Source organism: Bombus pyrosoma, linkage group LG10 (assembly GCF_014825855.1).
Source record: "Bombus pyrosoma isolate SC7728 linkage group LG10, ASM1482585v1, whole genome shotgun sequence".
Lineage (NCBI taxonomy): Eukaryota > Metazoa > Arthropoda > Insecta > Hymenoptera > Apidae > Bombus > Bombus pyrosoma.
In genome coordinates, this window is record NC_057779.1 from 8,385,475 (window position 1) to 8,412,697 (window position 27,223).

Here is a 27,223-nt window from a genome sequence, read left to right on the forward strand (position 1 = left end):
TTTACATGAACATTTTAGTTTATTGTAAGCAACACGTAACACGGATACAGAAGCTCGTGCGATATTCAGCTAGTAGTCGATCTGATTAATATTAATACTAATCGTAAATTGCGCCCGTTATGATATTGCATCGGTCTATCACGATCGAACATCGAACGTCGGGATTGCTTTTCAGGATCGAAGGGACATTCTTTCGATCGAATCGGTTTTTCTCTTGCACGTTCACGCAACGTATTGCGCCAACACCGCGTGTTCTTACTCACTAAATTATACAATGTACGCTTAAATATTTCCCCTCCGATTTGCGAGCTTCGCTACCTGGTATATCTTATCGTAGCTACTATACGACACGAGCCTGTAATAATGGCACAGAAATCGGTAACCTTTTCTAAAATTACATGGCAATTGCTATCAAGTGAGAATTTCTCGATTCTCGAAGTTAATCTTTTCTTCGTATTTTAATTTTGTCACATATCCTGAAACTTAGACACCTAAAATCTATTCGAGTAGAACGAGAAGCGTATTTTCCTCGTGTCTGATCGTTTGTTCGATTTTACGCAAGCTTTCCGAACGTTCAATCGTCAAAATTAACACTACCTTCTTGGTGAAACGATTGGCCGACTAAACGACTGGAAGAAATCGAGCCTGTTATTTCGCTCGTTCTCGATCGCCTGATTTCAGACTGGCATAGTTCCGCTCGATGATTTACGGCGAAATTCGCATGTATGGAGATTTTAACAAGTGTCTCTATCGTTGATTGGTAATCCACACGCACACCATAGATATTCGTTGTGTCTTACGATGCAGAATCACCAGTCAGGTATTCGTATATTATCAGATCTCGAATTAAAAATTTGACATGAAAAAGTAATCAACTTAGACAGTCCAATAATCGTGAGAAATTTGTCGAAATTGGAAAATTTCAGAAATCGAGGACAAATGTATCGCAGCTTTTATCTTCCGCATACTTTGAATCATTGGCAATTAGATTAGCAAGAGGGTTGCTTGTCGCAATTTCCATCAACAGCTAATCCTCTTCGAATCTTCAAAGGGTTAAGCCGACATTTTCGTGTTGGATACACCTTGGTAATGCGAAATATGTGATAATGCCAGTAATACTAATTGCTTGGATGACCTTTGCGTGATTCGAGCAGGAGACCAAGTCGGCGCGTTTATTGTATCGTTGCAGAATTTTCTGCGGCAACGATTTTACGAGGTATTCGAGACCTGTCCGCCACGGAAACGCGATTACTCGTCGCAAAGCGAAACCGCAAGGCACAAGGAGTTCGCGTCTCATCGATATCTTACGGCTGCTTGATCCACCAATTAGTCGTGGAATGTCGAGGCAGCGAAACTCGAGGAACTTTGCCGACGCAATGACCTCTTAAGAAGTTCTTCTTCTGTACTTTCGTTCAAGCGAGTCTCTGATCTGCGAAATCGGAAGCACGAATTACGTGACTGTATTTCGCTTCTGACGAAGATTTCTCCCCTTTCCCCGCTGGAATTAATTACCGAGCGGCCTATAAAGTCGGTTCGATACCGAGTCGCGACTATTTGCCGCGGGGATACGACTTTATTGGCATGGATAATCGTCGACGCGATAATTGTCATTTTGGCCGAACGTAGCTGAATATGTAATTGCCGGTATAATTACTTAGATAGTTACATGGGCGCATGTAAATAGTATTTATCGTAAGCGAGCACGAGCGCGGCCGATCACGGCAATTCGAGAAACGTGATCGTTCTGGGACTGCGATCCTCGAAGTACGAAGGACACTGTTTCTAAGTTTCGATCGACATTGCCGACTTCGAGGTGTCCTGCTTCTCTAAGCAGCGGAAGATATTCGAATATCAAGGAAATTGTAATTAATCGATACAATTAGATTCGTTCGTAAATAAATATATTCGCAAATCGTCCTACGGTTATTTGACGGTCTTGTCAACGTCAATTCGTTGGGTTAGTTGTCGTCGATCGAAAACATACAACAAGAACAAGAAGTAATCACGGTAAATTATAATTTGTGCAGAAAGAATTCGTGCTCGTAAAGCTAAGATACGCGTTTTCTTTGTAATATTTTTCGTTTCTCCTATTTGTTTTTCCAACGCCCCCGCCCCCTTCCTCCTTTGTCTCCACGCCCCCCCTTTTTTTTTGCTCATGCGTTAGAACGAAAGAATCGGGTTTTAACGTGCGTGATTTTTGCAGAACGGACGACCGCCTTTCGCGTAGAAACTCTGGCCCTCCAGATTCTTCTTACACATCTGTAACATACAGATACACACACCGTTAACGATTAAAATACGTTTCTTTAACTTTCTCCGCTAGAGATCGATCGGTTTATTTCGAGAAGCATTCTCGCACTAATTGCGTACCGTGCAGTTGAAACACTGGCTATGGTAATTATTGTTCAGGGCCTCCACCCAGCGATCTCCAGCTTCGACTGGGAATCCACACGCGAAACATTTCGTCGTGAACAATTCGTTCCAATCTGCGCAACAACGTAAAAGGAAATTCAATTTTTTAACGCGTTTGCTTTCAAGTTGGCTCTTCAAATCGAATTGAGAACATTTAACCAACCAGCTTCGCAGTAGGGCAGTCCTTCTTCGAGGAAGAACTGACTGTTGCCAAACAGCTTGCCACAATAAGAACATTTGAAGCATTCAGGGTGGAAATGCTTTCCAATTGCGTTCAGACAGTCCTAAAATCATAATCATATACGGATAAACCGATGAGTTTCCAAGATAACGTTACACAGGTTTAAATAGCCTTTGCGAAATACTTACGCCTTTGATCTTGTTGTTGCATCTGTTGCAGGATGGGGCGATGAAACGTTCGAAGCAGTATTCGCAATAGAGTTGCCCCTTTTCTTCTACAAAGCCGATATCTTGAAGAGGTCGACGACATTGGGCGTTTACGCAGACGAAATGATCGGGGCACCAAATTTGTCCCAAAGCGGTAATGAATGGTCCCCTAAATAATCGCTATGATTACACACTTTACCAAGCCGCTGATGGAAGCTAGTATTTTGATACGAAAGAAGCAAGACGTAGCACAGCAAAGAACGATTGCCCATAAGACAACTATTTTACGAACCTTATGCACTCTTTGTCGTTTTTACAGCACACTGGTTTTACGACGAGACCATTTGACTTGTGATTAGTATTTTCTTCGTTAGCTGTTAACATCGTGCAAACAAGTGAACATTGTTAATCACGTCAGAACAGGATAACGAATTAAAGTTATTATTAGACAACCAAACAAAACAAGTTTTGTCAAACAATACTCGTAAATTATAACGCACTGCAGACGTTCTTTGGTATTTACAAGCAAACATCACCGATTTTCTAATCTAACGGTAATCTCCTAATAAGAAGATCGGATCAAATTTGTACACAATGAAGGTGTAGCCAAACTCTGTCCAACAAAGTGTTTAGAAACATCATCAGTCAGATAGTCCCTTCCCAAGCGCATGTCGATGGATCGATATATAAAACACGAGGAGCTAGAAAAGCGACTCAACCGTCGTCGTTCGATGACGGACAACAGAAAATATAAAAGGGGGATGCGGCAAACACTGAAAAAAAAACAACAAACGGAACACCTAACAACAAAGGGGGAGTACCTGACGTAAGAGTTGCAATAGGCGCACAGGGGCAATCGTGATCCCGGTCCAGTTGCTTGATTTAGGATGCCCCTTCCTCGCTTTGGCGCGCTGCTACCAGCGAAAGTTCCGCTCTTCGACCCGGCACCACCGAGACCACCGACTCCGGTACCTAGATCCGGGTGGGATGACAAATTTGGTGGGTCTACTAAACTGTGGGTATTACTAGAGGGTTCACAATGGATACCGTCCTGACAGTAATTTTGGGTTCCACATTGATTTCCGGTTTGACAACGGTTGTTAATCGAACATTGATCACCTGACTGGCAACGGGTTTCGGTGGAACAACAATAGCTTTGGGTTTTGCAGCAATAACTCTTAGTCTCGCTGCAGCTTTGCCTTTGGCTTTGGCTCTGAGCCTCGGGCTTGTACAATTGCACGGTGGGAACGTTCTGGCCGGTTTTGGCAGTCAGTCGTGCGAGCTGCCCACTCAGATTAGTGCGAGGCTTGTGGATAGGCTGGAAGGAGCTTTTATTTTGAGAGCAGCCAATGGAAGCGTTCTCGTAGGGTAGAGGGATCTGCGGGAAAGGAAGCTTTGCCCTCGACGAAGGTAGACCAGGTTTGGAGCAGGGTGCCACGCAAACGGATCCATCGGGACACGGTGACACGCAGATTCCGCTCTCTGGACAGTTCGGTATATCGATCTCGCAGGCAGAGTCTCGGCCGCAGCGACCAGATGGTTGGCCACAGGTTCCAGTTTTCATGCCGAAGCAAGGCGAAACGCATACTCCCGAGCGATCGGCAGTTGGTACCACGCATACGCCTGATTTTTGGCAAGAAGTATTCGGTCCTTCGCACGGTACCACTACCACGCCTGCTTTGGTACCTTGATCGGAGTGAGCTTTGCAAGGTAATACCGTTACACCGGTGTCTGGACAGGGTTTCGGTGCTGGAGTTCCGTAACTAACGTGACGCACTTCCGTCGAGCTGCTGTAAACTGGCTGAACAGCGGAGCTCGTCTCCGTTTTCGAGACCATGGGACAGACCAACGAGGGTTTGGAGGGACTCGTTCTGCTAATGGCACATACGCCTTTAGGTGGTTTCTCGCGTGGTTCTGTTCTCTCTGGCAGAGGTCGAGCCGGAACTCTTCTCTCGCATCTCTCGAAATCTTCGGTGACCTCGAGCGATCTTTTCACCACCGATTTCTTCTCCTCGCTCGTTTCCTCGCTGGTCATGTACCGTTTCTCTTGATACTGAGCGTGAACCGCGTCCGTGGGTTCTTTGCCTGGATCGTCGGTGCGTTTTTCGTCGAAGTCTACGGTCTTCGAGGCAGCGTACTCGGCGTGTCTATGCCCGTCGTCGGTGTCCTCGTCTACTTTATAAGACACGCTCTTTTTAGTAGGGAAATGTATCGAACTTCGCTTCGTAGGTGGAGCATCTTCTCTGATTCTGGGTGCGTGAGCCTTCACGTAACAAGGAGGAGGTTCCGGAGGTCCTTGAGCAGGTGATTTAGACCTTCCTGGAGTTGGAGTCGGAGTTCTGCTCGGTATATATGTGTGACTTTCAACCGCGCCTCTTCTCATCGCCACTAAGTTTCTTTGATACGACGGAATAGTGTCCGGTTTCTTCAGAGAAGCGGTTATAACTTTGCTACTCGGCGTCTGAGGTCGCGATCTCACCGGAGATGGGGAAGTATCTCTCAGACGAAAATCAGGCGGAGGAGTAGGCAAAGGTCGAGGAGTGCACGGTTTAGGCGGGGGTTCCGTTCGGCTGCTTCTTCCCTCGCCGTATAAGATATCAGCAGGAGGACAATGAGCGCTTCCGTCTGGGTAAAGCGAGGGTGTCTGAGAACGGCTGGCGATTTTCTGGTCCTCGGGTCCGATCTCGCGACTAAGAGGCGTATACGGTCGTTCCGGAGCGATCGTGAGTGCTTCCTGAAACGGAGAAATCGGTCGAAGTTCTTTCTTGGGCGGTTTAGGTCGACACCTATGGTCCAAGTATATAGTCTCCTCGGTGTACACTTCCTTCACGCTGCTGGAAGACGTACTGAGAGGCGTGTATGGTCGATCAGGCGCGGTCGTCAGAGCGTTCACCATTTCAGACTTCCACTCTTTAGGAGTCGAATTCTGAAGGGCAGAATGAGGTATCGGTTTCGGGCCTGTATCAGTCTGTTTCATAAATTGAACGCGTTTTTTATTCGTTTCCATGATTTCCTGAGCTGGAGGATACTTGGAGCATACACGTCGATCCCTCGGTGCTTGTTGATCCCTCAAACTTTTGTGGACTTGTACCTGTTCTCTTAAACTCTTCTTGCGCTCATCTTCGATGCATCTTCTTCTAACGCGTTCTTGAACCAACACTTCCTCCGTGATCTCCTCGTAAGTTTCCTTGATGAGCTTCTTGCGTCCGGGAGTGTCGCTGTCGGCTTCCGTCACTCTTTCCTCGCGAACGACCGTCCTTCCCAGAGGTTGTTCTCGGACTTCCTCCACTTCTTCCTCGCCTTCCTCGAAAGTCACGTGTCTGCTTCGTTCTTCTTCCTCCTGTCGTTTTCGCTCCTCTTCCTCTCGCCGTCTTCTTCTTTCTTCCTCCTCCTCTCGTCTCCTCCTTTCTTCCTCTTCCTGCCTACGTCTCTCCTCCTCCTCCTCCTCCCGCTTTCTCTCCTCTTCTTCCTGCTTCGCTTTCTCCACCATTTGCTGCACATCCACGGTAGAAGTGACCACTTCGGCAGACTCAACGACCGTCTTCTCCTCAGCGTCCTCGACGTCCCTTTCGACCTGAGTGGTGGTCCTTCTCGTGTAAGTTTCTTCCTCTTTCTCCACCATTTCTTCCTCCGTTGCTTCCTCTCTGGACTCCTCTTTAGGTTCCTCCACTATCGGAGTACTGGATCGCATCGGTGACGGTTCGACAGTTTTCTCTAAAGTCATTTTCGTCTTGACGTGCATCCCACCGACATCTTCTTCCGACGTCTCCGTTATGAAGTCGTGTTCCCCCTTGATTCCTACGGTACCCTCGTCTTCGATCTCGTCCGCCGGTCTCAAGTCTATCACCTCCTTGTCGATCTCGGTCGTCTCCTCCTTCGCTTCTTCTTGCTTTATCACGTGTTGCGTCGGCAGCGGCGGCTTCTCGCAGATAGTCTGTTCGCGTCTACAAATTTCCGCCCGGTACGAACGATGCTCTTCCCGAAATGGTTGATTCCTCTCGCATATCCTTTCCTCTTGACAGATTTCCTTCTGATGGAACTTCTTGCACACTTTAGGAGGCTCTACCCCGCTGTAGCTCTGTTCGTACAGATTGCTGCCTGTCGTAACGGTGGCTGTCCATGGTTTTGGTATAGGTTGAACGATTCTGGTAGGCGTCAGAGATCTCCTGACACCGTCGGTCGAGCTGGGTCTCGATGTTACCTCGCCTTTCGTCTGTCTGCCGGTGGCCTCCACCAGCTCTACCTTTCTATAAGTTGGACCTGGACAACTGACTCGATCCATCGGTTCCTCCTCAAAGCGATAGCACTGTCTCGTCACTCTCTCCACCTCCCTATCTGTGCTTTCGTCTCTCTTCCTTGTCAGCGCCCTCTCGCAGGCCTCGATGCAGGCTTTCTTTTCTTTCACCGCTTGCCTACTTCTTCGATCGAGGGCAGGATTAGGATCGATGTACAAAGGACTGGCAGTGGGATAAGTAATATCTTCGATCGGCTTTGGAGGCGGCCAGGCCAGGCTTTTCGATTTTACAGAGCTAGGACGGTACTCGGTCTTGGTGTCCTCGACGATCTCGTAATAGTAGGACTTTTCGTGGGTTTCCGTCGAGCTTTCTGGGATCATGATGTTTCACGGGATCGTTCCGAGGGAGGGAGATCGATGGAATTTTGCCGGGTGCACGGTCGGAAGCGAGCAAACGGAAATCAGATTGCACGAGGCACACAAAACGTTTGACACACGCGTTTGATAACACAGGCGGTAGGTGGGAGTGTTGGGGTGTGTTAGAAAGAACGAAAGAAAAACAAAGAAATCAGCTGTGAGTAAGAAGCACATTGACCGATACGTGCCCGTGATCCTTTTATCGTAAAGCAAGTTCATGTTGACGATCATCGAATATTTAACCGAAAAGATAATGGGCGACTGGATCGCGGGCACGTCCAGGATGCTAAATAAAAAGAAGCGCAGCTTAAGAATGAAAAAAAGATAATAAACGATAGCCAGGATCACGAAGTTACACATTCTCGTGATCGGCTGGCTGCGTTCAAGCGATGAAAAACCAAAGCTCGTGATTAAAGCGATTGATCAACGCGTTAATTAAGCGTTACGAGTGAGCAGACGCACTTCTCCAAAATCATTCGTCACTCGGACACTCTGCCATTGAACGATCTACAGATTCGAAGATCAATCGCATCTCTAGACGATCGTAAAAAAAAAAAAAGGGAACACGAATTTCGAGCGCTGTGGGTTAGCATCTCGACCTTGAGTGCACCTCGAGGGAGTCGATGCGAAGCTAGGAAAAAATGTAGTTAATCAACGGTATTTTGGAGGATCTTGAAGATGCGTGTACGTGTGTATACGTCTGTGTATTGTAATATATACGTGTGCGACACGAAGTGGTAAAGGGAACAACATGTATCGAGCGAAGAGCGCTTGTTCGGCTTAACTATCGCTTTATTTCGCAATTGCAGTAAGTTCTCAACACTTTACGAGAAAATCATTTGTCGACAATAATACACGACTCGAGTCACGATCTTTTTAATTTCGAAATCACCGATTCTATCGATCGATAAAACAGAGAACCAAACAATTGGTGGACGTTGAACAGATTCTAATTCCGTTTCGAATCGCTGTATTCGAGATTAAAGAAGAATCGCGAACATCGAATGTAAATAGTTATTTGCATAGAATTGGATTGTTCGATTCGGCTGTCAGCACGAAGACGACGACGGCGTAGCTGAGAGCTACCGACTCATGCGAATGTGAGGGAGAAAGGTCTGGGTTTCGGGTTGAAAGATGGACCGGCTGAAAAAAGATAAGAAAAGAAAAAATTATGTCTGGAGGAGCATGAACGGAGTATGACTTTTAATCGAAGTACCAATTCGATTTCCGATTTCTAAGCCATTCTTTTCGCTCGTATATGCGTACAAAATCATTCGCTATCGATATCGTGCGTGCGAGTAGTATAAGAAAAAAAAATAAAAGGTATTTATACAGAGGAGATAGATAGATCGCGAAAAATAACACATAGTCGTCTCTATCGAAGTCTCTTCATCGTTACGTAAGATCTTTCTATCGAAACAGGCTTGACTCATTTATACGCTATTTAGGTCTCGAATTCAGTCGTCCTAGTTTTCTTTCTGATCAGCCTGCATCGTCGTTGCTCCATAGGACCCACCACGATCTCGATCGAAGTTCAAATAAACGTGTCACCCTGACGACCGTGATTGTCGAGAATGTCTCGTGATGTAGAATGAAATGTCGCAGCCCTCAGAAATCGTCGTCGACGTCGTGAAAACGACGAGCGGATGAAAGCAAAGTTCGACAGAGAGCTTGCAAACGACAGAAACGTGAATAGTTCGAATGATCCGTCGATCGTCGTGAACGCGCTTCGATGAACGGAGTTGCGAATTGAAACAGATACATAGATAGATAGATAGATAGAAAGATAGATAGATAGATAGATAGATGGATAGATAGATAGATAGATGGATAGATAGATAGATAGATGGATAGATAGAGAGAGAGAGAGAGAGAAAAAAAGATAATGCGAGGGACACAAGCCAAATGGGGCATATTAGCCAAAGCTAGAAACTCGGTCAGAGGATTTGGATCTAATCGTCGTACCTCTGAAGGGCACATTTTTTGGCTTTGGTAGTACCGAGAAGAGACCTATTTGCAACAATCGAAGACAAAGTGAGGCCAAGGATAATAGGCGGGTCCCGCCATTAGGATTACACCGATCGACCAGAGATCGTTCCTCCAGATACCAAACGAGAAAGTCGAGCTTGTCATCGGTAATTTATACGACCGCAATTTCCGCTTTTGTTTCCTGCTAGCGTTCCGGGTTGACATGGCTCTGGCGTGCCTGTCGTAATTATCGCTAGAATGTTCGCGTCGCGACGCGGAATTTCATGCACGTAACAGTGGAGGCGAAAAGCAGAGGTACTTCTAAAATCCATGCTTCTACGGAAAAGGAGCTTAACTTTTCTCTCTTTCGTCTTATCCTTTTTATAGATCTCTTTTCGTTTTAACGAGGAACGCAGTTACATAACGCGATCGTCAATTATGTAATGACAAGTCGTAAGATGGAAGAACGATTTCACGTACGTCTAAACGGCGATCTCGACGATTCTCGTAGTCACTTTTCCCTCGTGATTCTTTAGCGAGTCTAACCGCGATATATTACGAAGAAAGAAACTTACCGGTCACAGTCTGACTCTGAGGTCGTGGTAGAGTGCTATTTCCTGTATTCGCTAGCGGTGGTGATGATATAGTACTCGATCCTCCAAAGGGTTTAGGACCAATTAAATTGTTCGATGCTGGAGCCTGCATGATAGAAGACACTCGATTATTTATCGTTCTTGTTCGATCAATGCACGATGACAGTACAACGATACGATTAACAATATGGTCGTGTGATCGGAACAATTAACGGACAATGACGTTTTGCATTTCAACAAATAACAATGAAGGTACACGTAGAATTTCGTTAGATGTGAGATTAGTGAGGCATTGTGGCAAACAACATGACAAATGCGATGCATATTGCTACGTTTAACGAACTAGCGTCTACGTAACGAGCCGAGAATTTCGATTAGCGTCAGAAACGAACGACGAACACTGATAACAATTATATTCGCCGCTGCCTTGACATCACGTTGCATCGACACACAAAAGAAGAAGAAGAAAAAAAAAGAACAGAATATACACGGTCTTATCTCAGCAATCGTGCAACATCGCGATCGCAGTGAAATTTTCTTCACACGCTGGCATCGTTCTCTGAAAAAAGCAACAACTTTTGAGAGAAACCACGGTGTCAGCGACGTTACCCTTTCGCGCACTAAATCGCAAACTCAACGGGAAAGTTACGAATTCAGGCACAACGTTCGCGATATATTCTCCATGCTCGAATCACACAGCAAAGGATTTCGTCGACCTTCTTTTTATCTTTTTATCGTTCGCGTTTAAACTTTTCGACGTACTTCTCTGGAGAACATATCTGGTATTCAAAGCAGCGGCACCGCGGTCAGCGTGATTTTCATCGGATCGCTAAGGACGTACCTTACCGAGCGTAAGGTTTCGAGTGTGAGACGTTTAAGACGAGTCGCGTTGGGACATTACCTGCACTGATCGGAAACTGGGTGGATTGACGGGCGAAGTGCCAAGGCGGGTGGGCTGTAATACATAAAACGACAGAACGATGTCACGTGGAAGTGGCAATTAAAAAGGGGAGAGATTCGTGGCAGAGTCGAGGCAACACGCACACTCGTAGTCGCGCCAGGCTAATTAGTCACAGCTTCGAAATAATCGTCGCCGACGCGAATAATTCAGATTTTCGACTGACAAAACCTATTCTTGCGTTTACTATCAGGAAGTACAGCAACGCATCAGAAGGACGATCAGGTCGAATATCATAGCGACGAATATCATCCGAGTGATTCATATCTCTTTCCTCGCCGAACTTTGACTTTGTTTTCTTCCTTCTATTTCGCTCGATCTCGTTTTTATATCGATACGTATTCCTTCTTGGCTTCGTTCGCCGTGTCTTTCGAACGACTGTTTACTTCCGAATTTAACTCAGAGACAAGATCCAAATAACATAGAATTGGTCGACGACGAGACCGCGATCGACGATGCCGATCGAGACTCGATGAATCGTCGTTCGCATCGGAGAACGTTTGGGTAACATTTCGGGGAAAATGTCGGAGATTTAACGACGGTCTTACTGTCGGATAAAAATCACCGGTATTGCCTAACCTCTGTACAACCGGTCTGAATGGTGATCGTGCTTGTAAACGTTTTCGATTCCCAGTGGCAGTTGTCGTTGCTGATGCAGTCGTTCCTATTCGGGGACGATAGCTGAGAATTCGGGAATCCGTAATCGGGACTCGTACGGTTGAAAGCCTGGAAAAGCAATTAGTGCCAAGCGAACACCACACGTGTTAAGCCTTAAAACTGTTTTCTTCCTAGATTCTTTGAAATTCAATAAAATCAATCAAAGTCGATTCGAATGAACGATGCCCCGAGATATCAGGCAAGATCGAAGCGAACAAACGATCAACTCGGTGTCATTTGCGAGCGCGAGAAGCAAAATTGGATGCGATATTTCGAAACTATATAGGAGGCACGTAAGAAAAAGGAGAAACGTGGATACGAGGACGTGATTAGGCGAAAAATACTTACGGAGAATGGTTGAGGCGATGATGCGTGATTACTCAACGGTGGAGACAACGGTGCATTGGCGAGCGCAGCGGAAATCGTGCTCGCAGGAGCCTTTCCGCCTCTGTGACATTTAATTGGCACTTTATTCAAATTCCGCGCATATTTCGATCGTTATTCTATAGGTTTCGTGTCGTTATGATATAATACTTACGGTGGTATGGTAATTGGAACCATGCCAGCAGGTGCATTTTGCCTGGCGACTAGTTTCGCGTGAATGTCGCAGTACAGTTTGTTGTTGATATTGTAATAACCGACGTTCTTCAGGGAAGTGCCACAGGTGGAGCATTTGAAACACTCTACGTGAAGATTTTTATCCTTGATCCTTACGAACACACCCCTGCGGGAAAAGAATGTCCGATTAAGGTGACGATATATCTTCATCCGTTTGATCGTTTTAATAGGTGCAAAGTGCATTGTTGTCGGATGTGCCACGAGTTTTTCATCGAAATATTCAGAGGAAAAAAAAAAAGAGAAAGGGGGTGGGATTCGATACCTCGACGAGGGAGGCCGAGAACACAGGGGGTTATCACGTTGTATCGTGGTGTTTCTCAAAAACTAACGTCTGTTCGTGGTTGCGATGCCGTGTTAAGTGAAATGAGTCTTAGTTAATCCTCGGTATCGTTTGCATACTCTTTGAAGAAATAAACGCGTGCTTGACTCGATGAAAAAATTGTACGAGATACTTGAAAATGTGTATGCGTATTCAAGGGCGCAACGAGAAAGGTTCGTGAAGCGCGGGGAAAATTACTCGCGGAACGTTCAGAAGATGTTCGATTTCTTAAAAAAAGGGCGTAAAAGGTTTGCAAAAAAGATATGTTGACAAAAAATATTGAAAATACGTACAAAAAAACACAACATTTATACAAAAAAAGGAAAAAACACGTCCAAAAACAAAAAAGAAAAGTCACAACATCGAAAGCATAGTTTATACCATCCTGGTGACTACGTAACCAGAACAATTGGACGGATAACGCATAGAATGCCAATGATAAGTCGAAGAAATGCGATGGAGGTCGAAGAATGATCAGACATACGTAAATCTTGCTAATCAATTCCCATGAAAATTAAGCAAGAGAAGCTCTCACAATTGCCAATGATTTCCACACTTTTCCGCCGAGTAACGAGAATCGCGAACAAAAAGATACATCCTTTTTCCAAGGAGCGATACTGACAACGATAGAGGCGACAGAGAAAGAGAGAGATAGAGAGAGAGAGAGAAAGAGAGACAGATTCTGTGCTTCCATTCAAAAAACATAGCGACAAAACGTGCACGTTTACAAATACATCGATATATCGGATCATCGATTTACGATGGACGAACGCGGAAAACGCACATCCTCGTCTTACTTAGTCGAAAAGCGTTTCGGGATGATACTAGCGTACGACAATCGAGCAAAATCAAGGCGGCCATAATTTTTGCGTACTCTTTGTCCGGCCAAGAACGTCACGTTAGGAACGAGAGTCACGATTCGCAACGAGACACAAAAAAAGAAAGAAAGAAAGAAGCAAAAAGTCCTGCCACAAAAATATTTGGACGAATGTGATCGTACAAAATATCACGGAATCGCGAGCTCGTTCCCACCCACACCCACATACGTGACATTACTTTTTTTTTTTTTCTACGGGCGAGACACTTAATAGAAGCGACATATCGTCGAGAAGCTAAAATTCTCCGGCCAATTTCGACCGTGCAAGGGAAGAGAGGATTTCACGTAAATATGTAGTTACACGAGAACTCGGTCGCAGTTGCTACAACGAACAACCGATGACGCCGGGGAGGAAGAAGAGGACTGCTGTCGTTGCACTTGACGTTTCGACGACGGACTTTCATTGTAACTGACGGCCGGTATACCGTGCAGGGCATGAAATAGAGGCGTGGGTGATCTCGGCGAAGTGGCCCTTCCGCCAACGGCATGGCTCACCGACGAGTAAAACTCTGTTCTCGGAGGTACTACGACATGGAAGTAGAGAAACCGTACTGTGACTCGACCAATACGAGAAATTTGTCTGATAGCCGCGAACAACTAACGAGCGAATTGTTCTCCGTGGGAACATTCTCTGTCATCTCTTATCCTGCACGTGAACGAATTTCTAAATCGTATCGGATCCTTCTGACACGATCTCTCTTCATGTATAACGAGGACGAATTTTCTGGTGCCAGTTACAATTCAAGACGGCGGAGAATTATCGTTCAGAAAATCCGATTCGACGTTAGAAATCGGAACATAACCGCGCCGCTCTCTTCTTTCGTGCGTCGAAAGGAAATCGTTTCGTGGTCGCTGCAACTATTAGAATCGTCACGGTCCTATTTCCTTTCTTGTTCTCGATGTCTCCTGTCTGAAAGAAATAAAGTAACGACCGAGGGGACGATGCGCCTCGGCGCGAACTTACACGATGAGCCTCTCGCATTCGGCACAAATGTTCTGTCCAGGTGGAAGGCTTGATTGCGGCGTCGACGGTAGCTGCTGCTTGGTTTCAGGCGCCGAGACTGGCCTCAGTCCTGCTAGGGCCGGTGAAGACGGCGTAATCACGCCGCTCTGCGCAGTTGGCTCCGCTATTTCGCAAAGAAGTTATCGTACCGGCATGCACCAGACTAACTGGAGCCAGCTGATCCAGTCGAAAAATCACTGGAGAGAGACTGTTTATCGCGCGTTACGCTCCTTTTAAGAAACGTTTGTTCCACGTTTCGCGCTCCACTACCGTTAACTTACTTACGTTACGACTCTCCAGAGATTTTTCTTAGCTTCGTTTTGCATAAGACGTTCAACTATTAATAACAAGACACAAGTAAACTCGAATTCGTTCTCACATAATTCGACAGAATTCCGCGAATCTAAGAGGCATCGATGTTTCTTTGCTATTCGAGTTTCTAAACGCGATTAACTACTAACCGGGTTCCGGCGTCTTTGGTTCTTTGTCCGCTTCCTGAACCATCTTGAATACCTCGCTGTTCTCCGCGTTGTAGTTTTTCTCGTTCTTTTTGAAGTTCACCCTGCAAACAATCGGCTCTGTTACCGTAAACAAAACTATTCCTGCAATGGTTACGTTCTATCGTAGACGATCTTACCCAAGCACACCACCGGCTAGAACTTCCGCTTGCGCCGAAAGAGTTTCCGCGATAGTCTCCTCGCTGTATATACCCACTGGGCTGTTGTACTGTTTGTTAACTATAGATTTGATCGAACCGTCTCCCGTTCCATTCAGCTGCAACACGCGAATAAACGTCCGTTAGATCGTTTTTGGCGTTGCGTCCCAAAATTCTCCGCTTCTTTAACCAATTGACACTAACGAATGGCTTTGGACTGAAGTTGTGACCGCTTCCGATGTGCGATCCATCTTGTTTCTTGGCTGCCAAGGATGTCTTCGTAACTGGAGCGATATTGCCAAGCCCTGCGGTGGGCGACGGCGATGGCAGGGCCGAACTTATCGGAGACACGTGTGGTTTCCAGGTACTACCGCCTCTGCGAACGACAGTAACGAGATAAACTTACGGTAATAACCGATCGTTCGGAAAATGTTCGAGTCGCGGTCGCGTCTGTTGCTACCTCTGTATGGTCAACTCGAAGTTGTTGCCAGCTCTCACGATAACATCCTGCGCGTCCTTGTGCCTCAGATTGTACATCTCCGTGTTATTGACCCTGATAACTGCATCGCCGGCCTTCAAACCAGCCGCTTCCGCCGGCGATCCGGTATTAACCTGCAATGCACGATGTTTACTCAACAAACGAATATCGTGTTTTTCTCTAAAAATGGTAATTCGGACGAATCAGTCGTCGATACGCGCCCATTTTCCTGGCGTACGCAGACTCTCTCTTTCTTCTGCAGAGCAGAGGTTCAGAAGACTCGGAGCCGCTATATTTAAGTGCACACGTTACACCTCGAATGTCGGATACTGTGCATCCATTCACGCGAGGATGTTCGAAAAAAGAAGGTTTCGCTGAGAACACGAGCAGGAACGTCGAAGATAAACCAGGGGGAGCCTTATTGAAGTCTAAGAATACGTTTTTTGCTCGGTCTAAAACCCTCCTGCTGTTTATTTCTTGCTGTTCATTAATCGTACACGAAGCTTAAATGCTTGATTATCGTCCTTTCACGCTCGCGGATCTGCCCGTACGTTCTCGAAGAAATCGCCAAGTACGCTTCGTAAAGAATTCTTTCTAGAGGTTGGAACGGTCCAATCGCGACACTGCCAATCGTCGTTATTTATGCATCGCGCAGTTTTATCTTTCTTCGCCTTGGTCAAGTTCAACAGACGCCCGGCGATTAAGGAAATGAATTACCTTGCGTGATCAATGAGTCGCCTTAAATCATCATAATTTATCGCGTAACACCTCGCACACTCTTCTAACCGTGATTTTGCTGCAAGTTAATTACGCTATTAATATATTTGGTAACCAGTATATGCTCAGAGGATACGTGATACGTTTTGCCTCGTTGCTTTTGCCCATTGAACGAGACGCTTGATCTCTTTTCGGCCAGCGATCAAGAGTAATCGATACTTTCGAGAGGAAGAAAACGAAACGAAAAGCTCATTAAGAGCCTCCTACAGTTAAAGAGTCGGCTCTCGTCCCTTCTTTCTGCCTTCGATGTTCTGACGGAATCGAATATAATTAATAGACGCGCATCAGACCGATCCAGGCCCTAGTTCTTTCTATAAATAGTAACCCGTAGGTTCGTTGATTTATTATCGTTATTTTTATTAACGGATCTCATACACCGGAGAACGATGCTTTTTCCACGCCACGTTCCTTTTATTTCCAGTCTGTCGAGCTACGAATAATTTTTTCCAATGGCTGAAGAGAGTATGGGCCCGATTCTTACGCACGCACGTAGGCTCTCGAGCCGAGAGGTTTTTAATGATCAGCCGTGCGGGCTTCGTGCTTAAGCTCGCGTCACGAAGACGAAATCAGGGCAGAGGGTGAGTTGTTCGATTTGCACGTCTGCCTCCAGAAATAGGAATGCGAAGTTGCGTCATCGTTGTTGCCGTAATAGTTGGATACGTTTGCCGTGCAAGTTATTATCAACAGCGTGACTGTTCGAACGAGGGTGGGGAATCATCGGTGTTTCGCGTTCCGTGAACACTGGCAAGAAGATTCCAGAGCAAGAACGATACCGATTCGCCAGACGCGGCTAATGGCCAGGGAACTCGTGGCGTTCTTCTCTGTCCCTAGGTCCACGAAAACGTAGGACGTGGACGTAAGTCAGGGTTAAGCTCGGTGGGCACCGTGAAAGCCTGCCTCTAAAAATAGTCTCGGACCGGTTTAAAAATAGGCCCCGAACACATACGCCTCTTATTTGTACGTATACTCGAGCAGCAGGCCGAACCAACAGTTAGAACGCATCAAGATGCAGCATAGTCTTATACGTATGACATATCGGAGCCCAGGCCGTGTATTCATTCTACGCAACGCTCCTGCCACCGCGTGAACCGCGATGAATGAACGAGTACGCGCGGACATACGTGTTCCGAGCGTACACCAACTCGAGCCGGAGCGCATGCTTTGGGTAATAATAGCGTCTGACAATTTTGGATAAAGTATACTTTGCCTCTGCTGGCCTAACCGCCTCGTAATGGAGTATACTAATTTCGTAATTAACTGGCCGGGAGGCGTGTTCAATGGAAAATGACGCGAGCTTCCCTCTACATCGAGCGTCGACGCGTATTTCGTAGAACCGAATCAACGCTACTAGGTTTATTTTCCTTCGGGATAGAAAGTGAAACTCGCTAAACTGTTAATACACGTCGTATCGTGATCTTGAACGAAAGCGTACTCGTTACGAAGTACGTGGGGCGCGTATTTGTGACGAACATCTTTAGTGACTTTAGTAGCTACGGAGCTACTGAACGTATTATTAATAACGACCTATCTAAAAATATATCCCGAAAATATGTGTGACGATGCAAGTAGATGCACTTGAATGCAGTGGAACGGAGAGCGAGAATACGCCAAGGTGTACGAGGTACGCATTCCAATGGGCGGGTTATCAGAGACGGATCCATCCTACCTTCCATGCTGGAATGCATTTCTCTTCTTTTTTCTTTCTCTCACTTTGAGGACTTAAGGCTCGTTCATACGTGCAATACTCTCGAAAAACGTGGACAGGGAACGGGCCTCGGTCAGTGACACCGGTTTTAATCGGACCAAATGAAAGGGAACGCGCTCGATGGAAATAAGTCACCGATACTTTCGCGTCTTCGTCTCGTTCTTGTTTCGCTATTTTAACGTCCTGCCCGTTATGAATTTCATTGCGATCGAGTAACAGTACTAATCGTTCTGCTAATGGAACAGCGTGTAAAAATACGACGAAGAGAGAGAGAGAGAGAGAGAGAGAGAGAGAGAGAGAGATGGGAATTCTATTAGAATTACCGGTGAAACGCGATTCTCAGCGTTCGTCCATGTAGAATGCAAGCGTGGAATTTCAAAGATATTCTTTGTATTCGAGAATCTGCACGCGGGAACTTGGAAACGCTCGGAAGCCATCGCGTTCGTCCAACCGTCTTCGATTATCGTATCATCCCGTTTCTCGCGACTTCGTCCACATAGTCGTGACGCATAGACCGATAAACTTATCTGCCACATTCGCGAATACTCGCGCCACTCTAATTATATATTCCTGCATACATAGGTCGGAATGGTTTGCGAGAGCGGGAGGAGGCAAAGTCAACGGTAGCCTTTGTTGTCCTAAGGTAAAGCAGAAGAAATAGATAGTGACGTCAGACCGAAATTATCGGCCTACGTTCGATCCGGCCTTATCTTTTCGAACAAACTGCACGATGCTATTCGCGCGCAAGATGTAACAACATACATACGTACGTACTTACATACGTACGTACGTACGTACGTACATATCCAAGCAAACGAGTCTAGACGAGTGTATCGTTCGCGTGTAGCCGAGTCGTAAACCTCCTTCTACGGAAGGCTGAATATCGATGACGTCGATGCCTCTAGAGACCGAGGTTCTACGATTTTTCGTAATGCAAAACGGTTGACTGTGTCGAAACGCGTTGATACATTTTGATCTGCCGAGCGAACGCTCGCTTTTCCTTCGTTTCATCGCCTTCTTCGTATTTACTGTAATCACGACGAAGCGACGGCAACGTTACAACAACAGGGACGAAACGTAGACGTCTTCTCGGAACGGTGAGTAAGTGATTACGCGTTTCGATAAGGCAACCAGGAAACGGGATGCAATGTATGCGTGAAAGTGGATTCGATTCTCGGAGGTGCTGGTGATTAGGCTCGATGACACACTCGAGCCGGAAGAGCGTCAACGTCAGCCACAAAGGATCCTTGTTAGATGCTGCTCGAGAGAATCGTCGGCATAGAGTCGACGACTCGAAGAATCGAACACAAGATGCGCCAGTCTTTCTCGTCGATGACGCGAAGCGAGCACTCGGAATGAGCTCACCTCGCTTCTTCGTCGGTTGATAAAGAAAGCGACGGAGGAGCGCGTGTATTCGATTAGGATTATCGCGGCAACGTCTACGTTTTCCATTCGACGTTCGCATTTGGAACTCCAATGACATACAGTAGCGATATGACGTGCTATTTTCAAACGCGGAAATAGACGCTCGCAACGTGCGATGTTTCTCGATGCAACAGCATTTTTCTCGGACGGATTACAGTTCTACCAGCTACTATGAACAACGTTTCTCAAGCGAATCTCAAGTTCGATGATGTCGTAATAGCGATGCGATCACGACGGCGAGGGTGTCGTATTACCCACGAATTCAAGAGGTGCTACTCTAGAAGAGACAAACATACGGCAGAAGACTGATTTCTGGTCTGACTTTTGGCAAATTTCCCACAACTGCCTCCCACTGTGTCTCTTCATTCCCGAAATCGAATCGGCATTTACGATGGCGTTCCTAAATCTTCGACTTCGTCATCGAGATACAATTTCACTCTGCCTTGTCTGGCTTTCCTCATTTGTCTCGCGAACAATACAGGGGAAAAAATCCTATATAACACGATATCCGAGCAGTTCCTGTTTCTTTTACGTGTCGTTTCCAAGAAAGACTTCGACGATCGTTACGAACGATATCCCAATTACGCGCCTGCCTCTAGAACTGTGGCTAATTAACGATCGTACATACAACGTTGCGCGTAACGATAGGTAATTTCCAGGATACAGGAAGCGTGAAAAAGAAACGCGCCAGTGAAAACGAGACGATAGAAATCAGGGGAAAGGACGGTGGCAAGACGAGAGGAGAGCACACGCGACTCGTCATGCCAATAATCGTACGAGATAAAAGAACGCCATGGCGTCGTGAAAACGGTAAAAAAGTCGAGGAATTGGGTGGAGGGGTGCGCAGTAAGAAATAAAAGCGATATTTTTATATCCACGGGTGTAAGCTCGTCTGTGGCGTCCGCCACCGGGCCTCGGTCTCTATTAATATCCACGGGCCGGGCTTCCTTTCGGCCTCCGCAGCAATTCTCTTTGCACCGACGGACCAACGATCGACCACCGGAAAGAGAAGCTCCGATCGGAAAAAAAATTTCGTGTCGCATCTTCGGGCTTCCGCGAACGTCCTTCCGTTACGTGACTCGTCGACCAACGAGATTTCAATACCAACGATCATTCCACAAAAGGATGTATAATTTTTTTTTTACCAATGCCGTCTCGAAGAACGTTAAAAAAGAAAGAGAAACGTTTGCAAGCCCGTAAAAGAATTCACAGATGAGTAGTTTCGAGTATTTTTATCGCAAACTTAACGATTACGCGCCCGTGTCCTTGGCTGCATTTGCATTTACGCGTAAAAGGAATAACGTATAGCGAGCAAGCCTGGTTGCTCGGCGAGTGGGCGATCCGACGATTAAAAAGTCGTACGTATTTTAAACGCGTTGATATAAATTTGTCCGAAGATCGTTTCCCGATGCGTACGAATGGACGGTGCGGCGGTTCGAATTGCGAAAATACCGTATGTCACATCGATTGTCATATCGACAACTTCGCCGACGTTTCCCGTCCATGGGCCAAATGTATTTTCGTACCGTGTGCAACGGATTTCTACATCTCTGAGAATCTGTATCTCCAGAAAATCCGGGCCAAAACTCCCACGAACTTGCACGGATTTTCCTTCACAACGGCGACCTCGTCTTTAAAAAATGTCGATCTTCGCGGATGTTTGTAGAAGGATAAAAAGGACTTGGATAATCTGTCGATCGATGTACCCTTTAAAAAACCCAAGATATATTATCTGCGAGTTCTTGACATCTTACGAGAGGAGCACGACCCCCGAATCTTCTCGGCAATTGTGCCAAGTTTAAAGCGTTTATTTTTCAGCGATAATTTCGCTTTACCTTCGCGCGTCCGTGAAAGCAAGAACTTTAGTCGACGTGCTTTCACGAATTACGTAATCGCGAAAATAGTTCAGATACTATCGAGTACGATAGCCGGTCAGGAACGGAGATAATCGAATAGTTTATTTGAGCTGATAACGAGCAGGTCGGTAAACAACGTTGGGTGCAATTGTTGCCAGGTAGTTAGCGGTTGCCAAGCTTTAGACGAGAGCTACGACGATGCCAGAGTTCTTCGATGTTCGCTCTCCGTCATTGAACCGTTGCGTACAGATGATGATTTATCAAGCGGATATCAGTCTCGAGCACGGTTTTCGTTCCGAAAGACGTTAAATCATTTTATTACGATCCTGATACTGGCGAATCTTCGTACAGCCGTCCGCTCTCTTCCTCCATCTCTCCCTACGCATGGTAGATCGTACGGCGATCTATTTTCTCGGGTTTGATCCCAGCTTCGAGGAACAAATCCCGTCGAATGCGGGCTTCGTGGAAAGCCGGAAACTCTTGCGTGTCTTTTTCTATCGCTCGTCGGAATTACGAGGTTGCAGCCGGCGCGAGGCAGCTGGCGACATCCTGCGCCAGCTTCGAATTCGCGATTTTCACCCCGCTGTTTCTGCCATCGCTCGTAAACAAATCGGCCGTACAACTTTTGCCGCGCAACGATTACGTTCTCTTTACCGTGTGCAACACGGAGTTAAGCACGAAGCCGGGCCTCGTAGACATAAACAGAATTCACGAACGGTGACTCGACGCGACGGCTTATTTTCGATAATGACGAAAATCGAACAGCAAAAATATCGCTGTTCTCGATACCGTGCCGTTCGCCTTTCCTCCCCTGCACCCCCCTCCCCGCCTCTCTTTTTCTTTCACTCCATTTTTCCCTCCATTTCCATTTCTTCGTTCCTTTTTCTCGTTCTCTACAGCCCGTTCTCCAAGCGGTTCTTGCCAAATGTATTTACGAAGATTTGCTTCTATGTTTAGTCGGGACGATGCATAATTTGCTTCGTGTTGGTTTCGCGATGCCACGGTACTTCATTTTTCAACGGCGAATTCTGTAAATCGCTTTCTTCCCACGCGGCTGGCAAAAGCCCAGCTATTGCCACATTCGTGTGTTAACCTTTATCGGAAGGAAGTGCCTTCCTCGGATAGGCAATATGCAAGATATTTTTGTCCGTGCCTGGGCTACCTGTTAACGCCAATCGTTGCGCAATATTATTGTCGTACTCTTTACCTTGAACATACGAAACCACTGGAAAAACAATATGTCCGTAGCCGCGTGTTTAACGACCATAGTAGTTAAGTTATCGATTCTATCGTTGCGCGAACGTATTATTATAGACATGGACAATTATCGTCGTACCGTTCCTTAAAGACGGTCACACGATTATCCTGGTCGAAGGTATCTTTTCCTTTCGTTCGAGTTTCTAGCCTTGTCAAGTGGACGCGACGACGCGTTCGACCGCAATTTGCAAACGATACAAGGCTAGAACGAATCGAATCTAATCCCCGCCGAAGCGAGCCATCACCGTGCAAACGATAAGAAGTTATATCAACTATCCCCTGAACGATGCGTGTATGTTCTTTGTACTCGTTATCTCGATTTGTAATTAAAAGTTGTTACAACGATACGGTGAGAGAAAGAACGTTAATAAAACGCGTTATGGACGTGACACTATAATCGGCTAATGACACGAGAAATTTATGTCGAGTCCTTCCTCGGTACGATAATGCGACTCGTACGCATCGGTCGCCAACGAAATATCGCATAACAACGCGCCCACGTTGCACCGACCGAGTCGCCGCGGAATCGCGGAAACTCGCGCGCAAATACACGCAGCTGTTGGTCGCAGATTACGAGACCGAAACCTCTGTCTATGTTCGTAACGTTACGTACGTTATGTATGTAAAATTAGTCGTTGTTGCCGAATCTCGCGGTTATTTAACCAAAATTTTAACGAAACGATTTCTTTATTTCGAAACATCAGAGTTCGCTTGTCAATTCGAGGACGAAACGTACGCCTGTATCTATCGTTCGTCAGAGTGAAAAGATTACACGCGTACGAGCACGTTTCGAGTTTCACGTAGTCGCGGCTCGTCGATAAGAGCGTTTCTGTCTCGCGTGAATCGCGGCCGACACCTCTGTCGTTCAGTCTCCCCTTTTTCTCGAGCGAGCAAGCAGCAGACGCACGTGCTACGTCGACGATTGGTATTTTTATCGATCGACACAAGATCGCTCCCTCCGACGAAAAATTTATTTTCGCGGTGACCAACGCGGTCCAGGAAGCACGAAGCCGTCGACGACATCGTCGTCGTCGTTGCCTTCGTCTTCGTCGTTGTCTTCGCGAGCGGGGCTCGACCCGGCTTGCGCGTTTCGCAAAGGCACCTTCTAGAAATAGAACGCCCAAATAATTTGCCTCGGATTACCAGCGACGCGACGCTACCTCTCTCTCTCTCTCTCTCTTTCTCTCTATCCCTCTCTCCCTTTCCCACCCCTTTTTCTCTCTTTTTGAACGTCTTCGATGCATCGATTTTTAAAAACGTTCCCTCCTCGATTATTTCTCCATGTAGATATTCGCTCGCCGTTATTTCTCGTAGGTTTCAAAATATTTTGTTTTATCGATTCTTTAAACGTGCAAACGCATAAAAAGGCAATGGTATGCCAAACATCTTCAGGAGTCTACGAATATGTTTACCCGATGAACTCAGCTAATAACCTTTAAATAGATTCGTACGCTAAGGCCCACTAAGTGACCGGTTGGTTTGGTAAATACAGGCGACGATCGTCGTTGTCACAAAGCGGCGGGCGAGGCGTTCGTTCTGAAATTGACGATGTCGAAAAACCGGGGAGACGTGGAATGAACGCGAGACCACGATCTATAAATCCCGCTAATGGTTACCGCGATGAAATGGCAAACTTCGTTAAAGCAATTACTCGCGATTAATTTGTAATTGCGTCGGGTGGGAGCGTTTCACACCGGTAAACTCGTATTTCTCTCCTTTCCGAGAAACTAACCGAGGGCGGCCGGACGTCGTATTTGCGGCCTCATAAAATAAACGGAGCACGTGCTGCTAAGAAGGCCAAGTTCGAAATGTCGATTGTAAGATAAAACTGTCGAACGTTCGAACAGAATCCACTTGCGTTTCGCGATCGTTTGGCGAAAAGCGCCCTTAAGGCACAGCGTGCTTTAAGTTATATGTCACCTCTTCGCCAACAGGTGGGTAGTTGAAATATTTCCTGATCGATGATTTATCGTGTACGTTACAGGTCGCTCTTAAAATACATATTCTCTCGCTCAACGATAATAAACACGAACGCGTGTACGTACATAGCACAAGATGCTGGAAAATTTACAGCGGCGATCGACATAACATCCGGCATGGTATTTCGTAATTAGAGTCATTGAATAAAATCGACGTGGAAGTAAACGAAGAAAGTTGAAAATTCGCTGGAAAGTCACGGCGATAGTAGCCAAAAGGTTCTCGTGTTACAGTACGCTTAGTCGCCAAAACACGGTGGCGACGACGGTCCGCGCGTTTCGCACGTAGTTGGCAGCGATTTCTACCGATGCGCGTGAAATAATTTGGCGTTTGTTAGGCTATTACGTAATCCCGACTTACAGTCCATTATGGCGAAAAAAGACAGTTCTCGTGATCGTTGAATACGTTCAAAGAATTAAATAGCTCAGGCTCCTGTTATTTTCGAGATTTCGTCATGGCCGCTAAACGTCACAGTGATCGGCGTAGCTACTCGTTGAATAGAATTTCATTGAATTTTATCGTCCACACGAGTTTTTTATGATAGCCGATTTTTACTACGCAGGAATTATCTCGGTGTGTTTGTAAATTGCTTAATGTTTGTAACACACCTATAGTAATAATCGGTTGAAGACGATGTCTTTATCGTCGTACGTCGATATCATACGTCGATGACGGCAATTCATTGGCGCAATAAGTTTGAACGATTTCCAGTCGCTTTATCCGAGCTATCTGATAATCGTAATAAAAAGAACTGACGATTTTTCACGCTTATCGAAACGGGCAGATCGATAGATAGCCAGAAGAAAGTCACGATAGTCGCATCAGGCGTTGAAAGACTGGAACGTCGATGCGTAAAACACGATTGTTCGAAATTGAACGCGTTCCTATCTATCTAATGTTCTATCGAACTTGGAAAGATCCGTTGTGACGTATCCACGTTGGAAAATTTCGAAACAATTGGTAAACAACGCGAACGCGTTGAAGAATATGTCGGCTAAGATAAAAGAAAAAGCTCACCTTTTGTACGACGAGCGGTGTGCCAAAATCCTTGCCTCCCTGAAGACGAAAGCCCCAGGGGGATCCGTCGAATCTGGAGAGTTTGACGTTGATCAGCTGGGCCATATCACTATCTTTTCTTGAAGTGGTTGATAAAAACTGAATCCTCTATGGGCGACGAACAATGCGAAGAAGTAAGAAACAAGTTGGCTGGATCGTCGATACGTCAGCGAAGCCGATTTCCTATCTGTTACGACTGAATTCGAAACTAAAGGCAGAATATGCACGTTGCACCGGTCACGGTTGACGGCTGCCTTTACGAGGCGAAATCGCGCGGTTGGGAGAACGGCACGTACGTTCCTGAAGAACGCGCAGACCGGAGTAAAGGTACGGTACAGCAGACGTCGAGGACGGTCAGTCGGGCAGCGGGGCCTGCCTGGCTGCCTTCCTTCCATCCGATTCGGCTTTGCCGCGGTTCTGGCCAGGGGCGGGGATAGGGATAGAGACCTAACACGCGGGTAGGAACGAGACCGCGATCCAGAATTATTCGGGGAGGGAGTGAATGGAAGGTGCGACAAAGAGGAAGCTCCACGTTTCCACGCGCGAAGGAAAGAAACTACCGACGAGATACATATATCTGTTTCGACTGTGTATCGCGGCCATTAGATACAAAGGGCAGCGATGATGCGGGAGACGACGATGCGGCCACGGGGAACGATGATTTTCGATTAAAATCGGTGAACGGCGGATGCCTGGAAAAAATACGACGCGGCGAAAGACGATCTTGGGCAAACGTAGAAGAAACGATAATTACGGGATTTTGCTAGGTCGTGCGGGGCGATGGATTTACAAGAACAGAGATGGCCGCGACGAAGAACGATAACGAGGAGAAGAGAGGAACAGCGGTTTGCGGAGCCGGAAACAGGGGTTGATAGGGTGGCCAGCGGAGTGGAAGAAGGTACGGAAATGACCTCTTTCGCGAACAAGGAGGAAGCGTCGTAAAGAAAGAAAATGGAGAAAGGAAGGAAAGATAAGAATGAATGAGCTAGAACCGAAATGCGGAAAGGAGGGGTGCCGGGGAAGGAAGTGAAAGAGAAGAGACCGAAAGCAGACAAGGATAAAGAAGGATACGTGGTTGTGGTGGTGGTATCAGGATGGCATTCCCGACGTTTCGTTTCTTCTTTTTTCCTCCATTGTACCTTTCTTTCCCCCGCAGCGCCGATTCCTACCGCTCCATCTTCTGTCATTGCTCCCAATGCTTCGACCATGAAGAGAAGCACCTTGCTCGCCACACTGTCCGCCCATGCACTTCTCTCTGCGATAATTTATTCTCGATTGTACTTCGAACAACGCGATCGACCGATTAGCCTGCACTGCAATCACACTACCGTCTCGCTCTTCCTATACGATATCGAACGAAACTTGTATTACTTGTAATTTGAAAACTACGACACAGCAAGCTTCTATATTAAAGGACGGAGCATCGATACCGACTGTCGCGACGATATTTCTTCTGAAAAATTGTCCGTTAGCCGATTGTCAGGTCTCTTCCGGTCCTAACTATGTCAGATACTCGTACTTCCATTCGGACAGCGTTTACCTCGGATCATCGATGCAGAGGAAAGACATTCTGAAAGGAATACTGACGGAAACT

General features: G+C 46.4%; 1 protein-coding gene across 6 annotated transcripts; it reads right to left on the reverse strand.

The window, feature by feature from the left end:
* LOC122571954 (PDZ and LIM domain protein Zasp) lies at positions 1–26,049 on the reverse strand. Of its 6 annotated transcripts, XM_043736334.1 has the most exons (16): positions 25,591–26,029; positions 15,559–15,710; positions 15,303–15,474; positions 15,081–15,217; positions 14,905–15,005; positions 13,742–13,964; positions 12,165–12,350; positions 11,975–12,074; positions 10,913–10,966; positions 9,994–10,117; positions 9,416–9,460; positions 3,621–3,771; positions 2,782–2,968; positions 2,576–2,696; positions 2,371–2,486; positions 1–2,259 (listed from the first exon to the last, which is right to left on the reverse strand). In XM_043736334.1, the coding sequence occupies exons 1-16, from the start codon at positions 25,693–25,695 to the stop codon at positions 2,182–2,184; spliced, it is 2,052 nt and encodes a 683-aa protein (XP_043592269.1). In that variant the 5' UTR covers positions 25,696–26,029; the 3' UTR covers positions 1–2,181. The 6 variants fall into 6 exon arrangements, with proteins under 6 accessions (XP_043592269.1, XP_043592267.1, XP_043592268.1 ...); XM_043736332.1 differs by lacking the exon at positions 9,416–9,460 and having other exon boundaries at positions 3,621–7,404; positions 25,591–26,049; XM_043736333.1 differs by lacking the exons at positions 9,416–9,460; positions 13,742–13,964 and adding an exon at positions 14,405–14,567 and having other exon boundaries at positions 3,621–7,404; positions 25,591–26,042.
* Between the last annotated feature and the right edge of the window lie 1,174 nt (positions 26,050–27,223).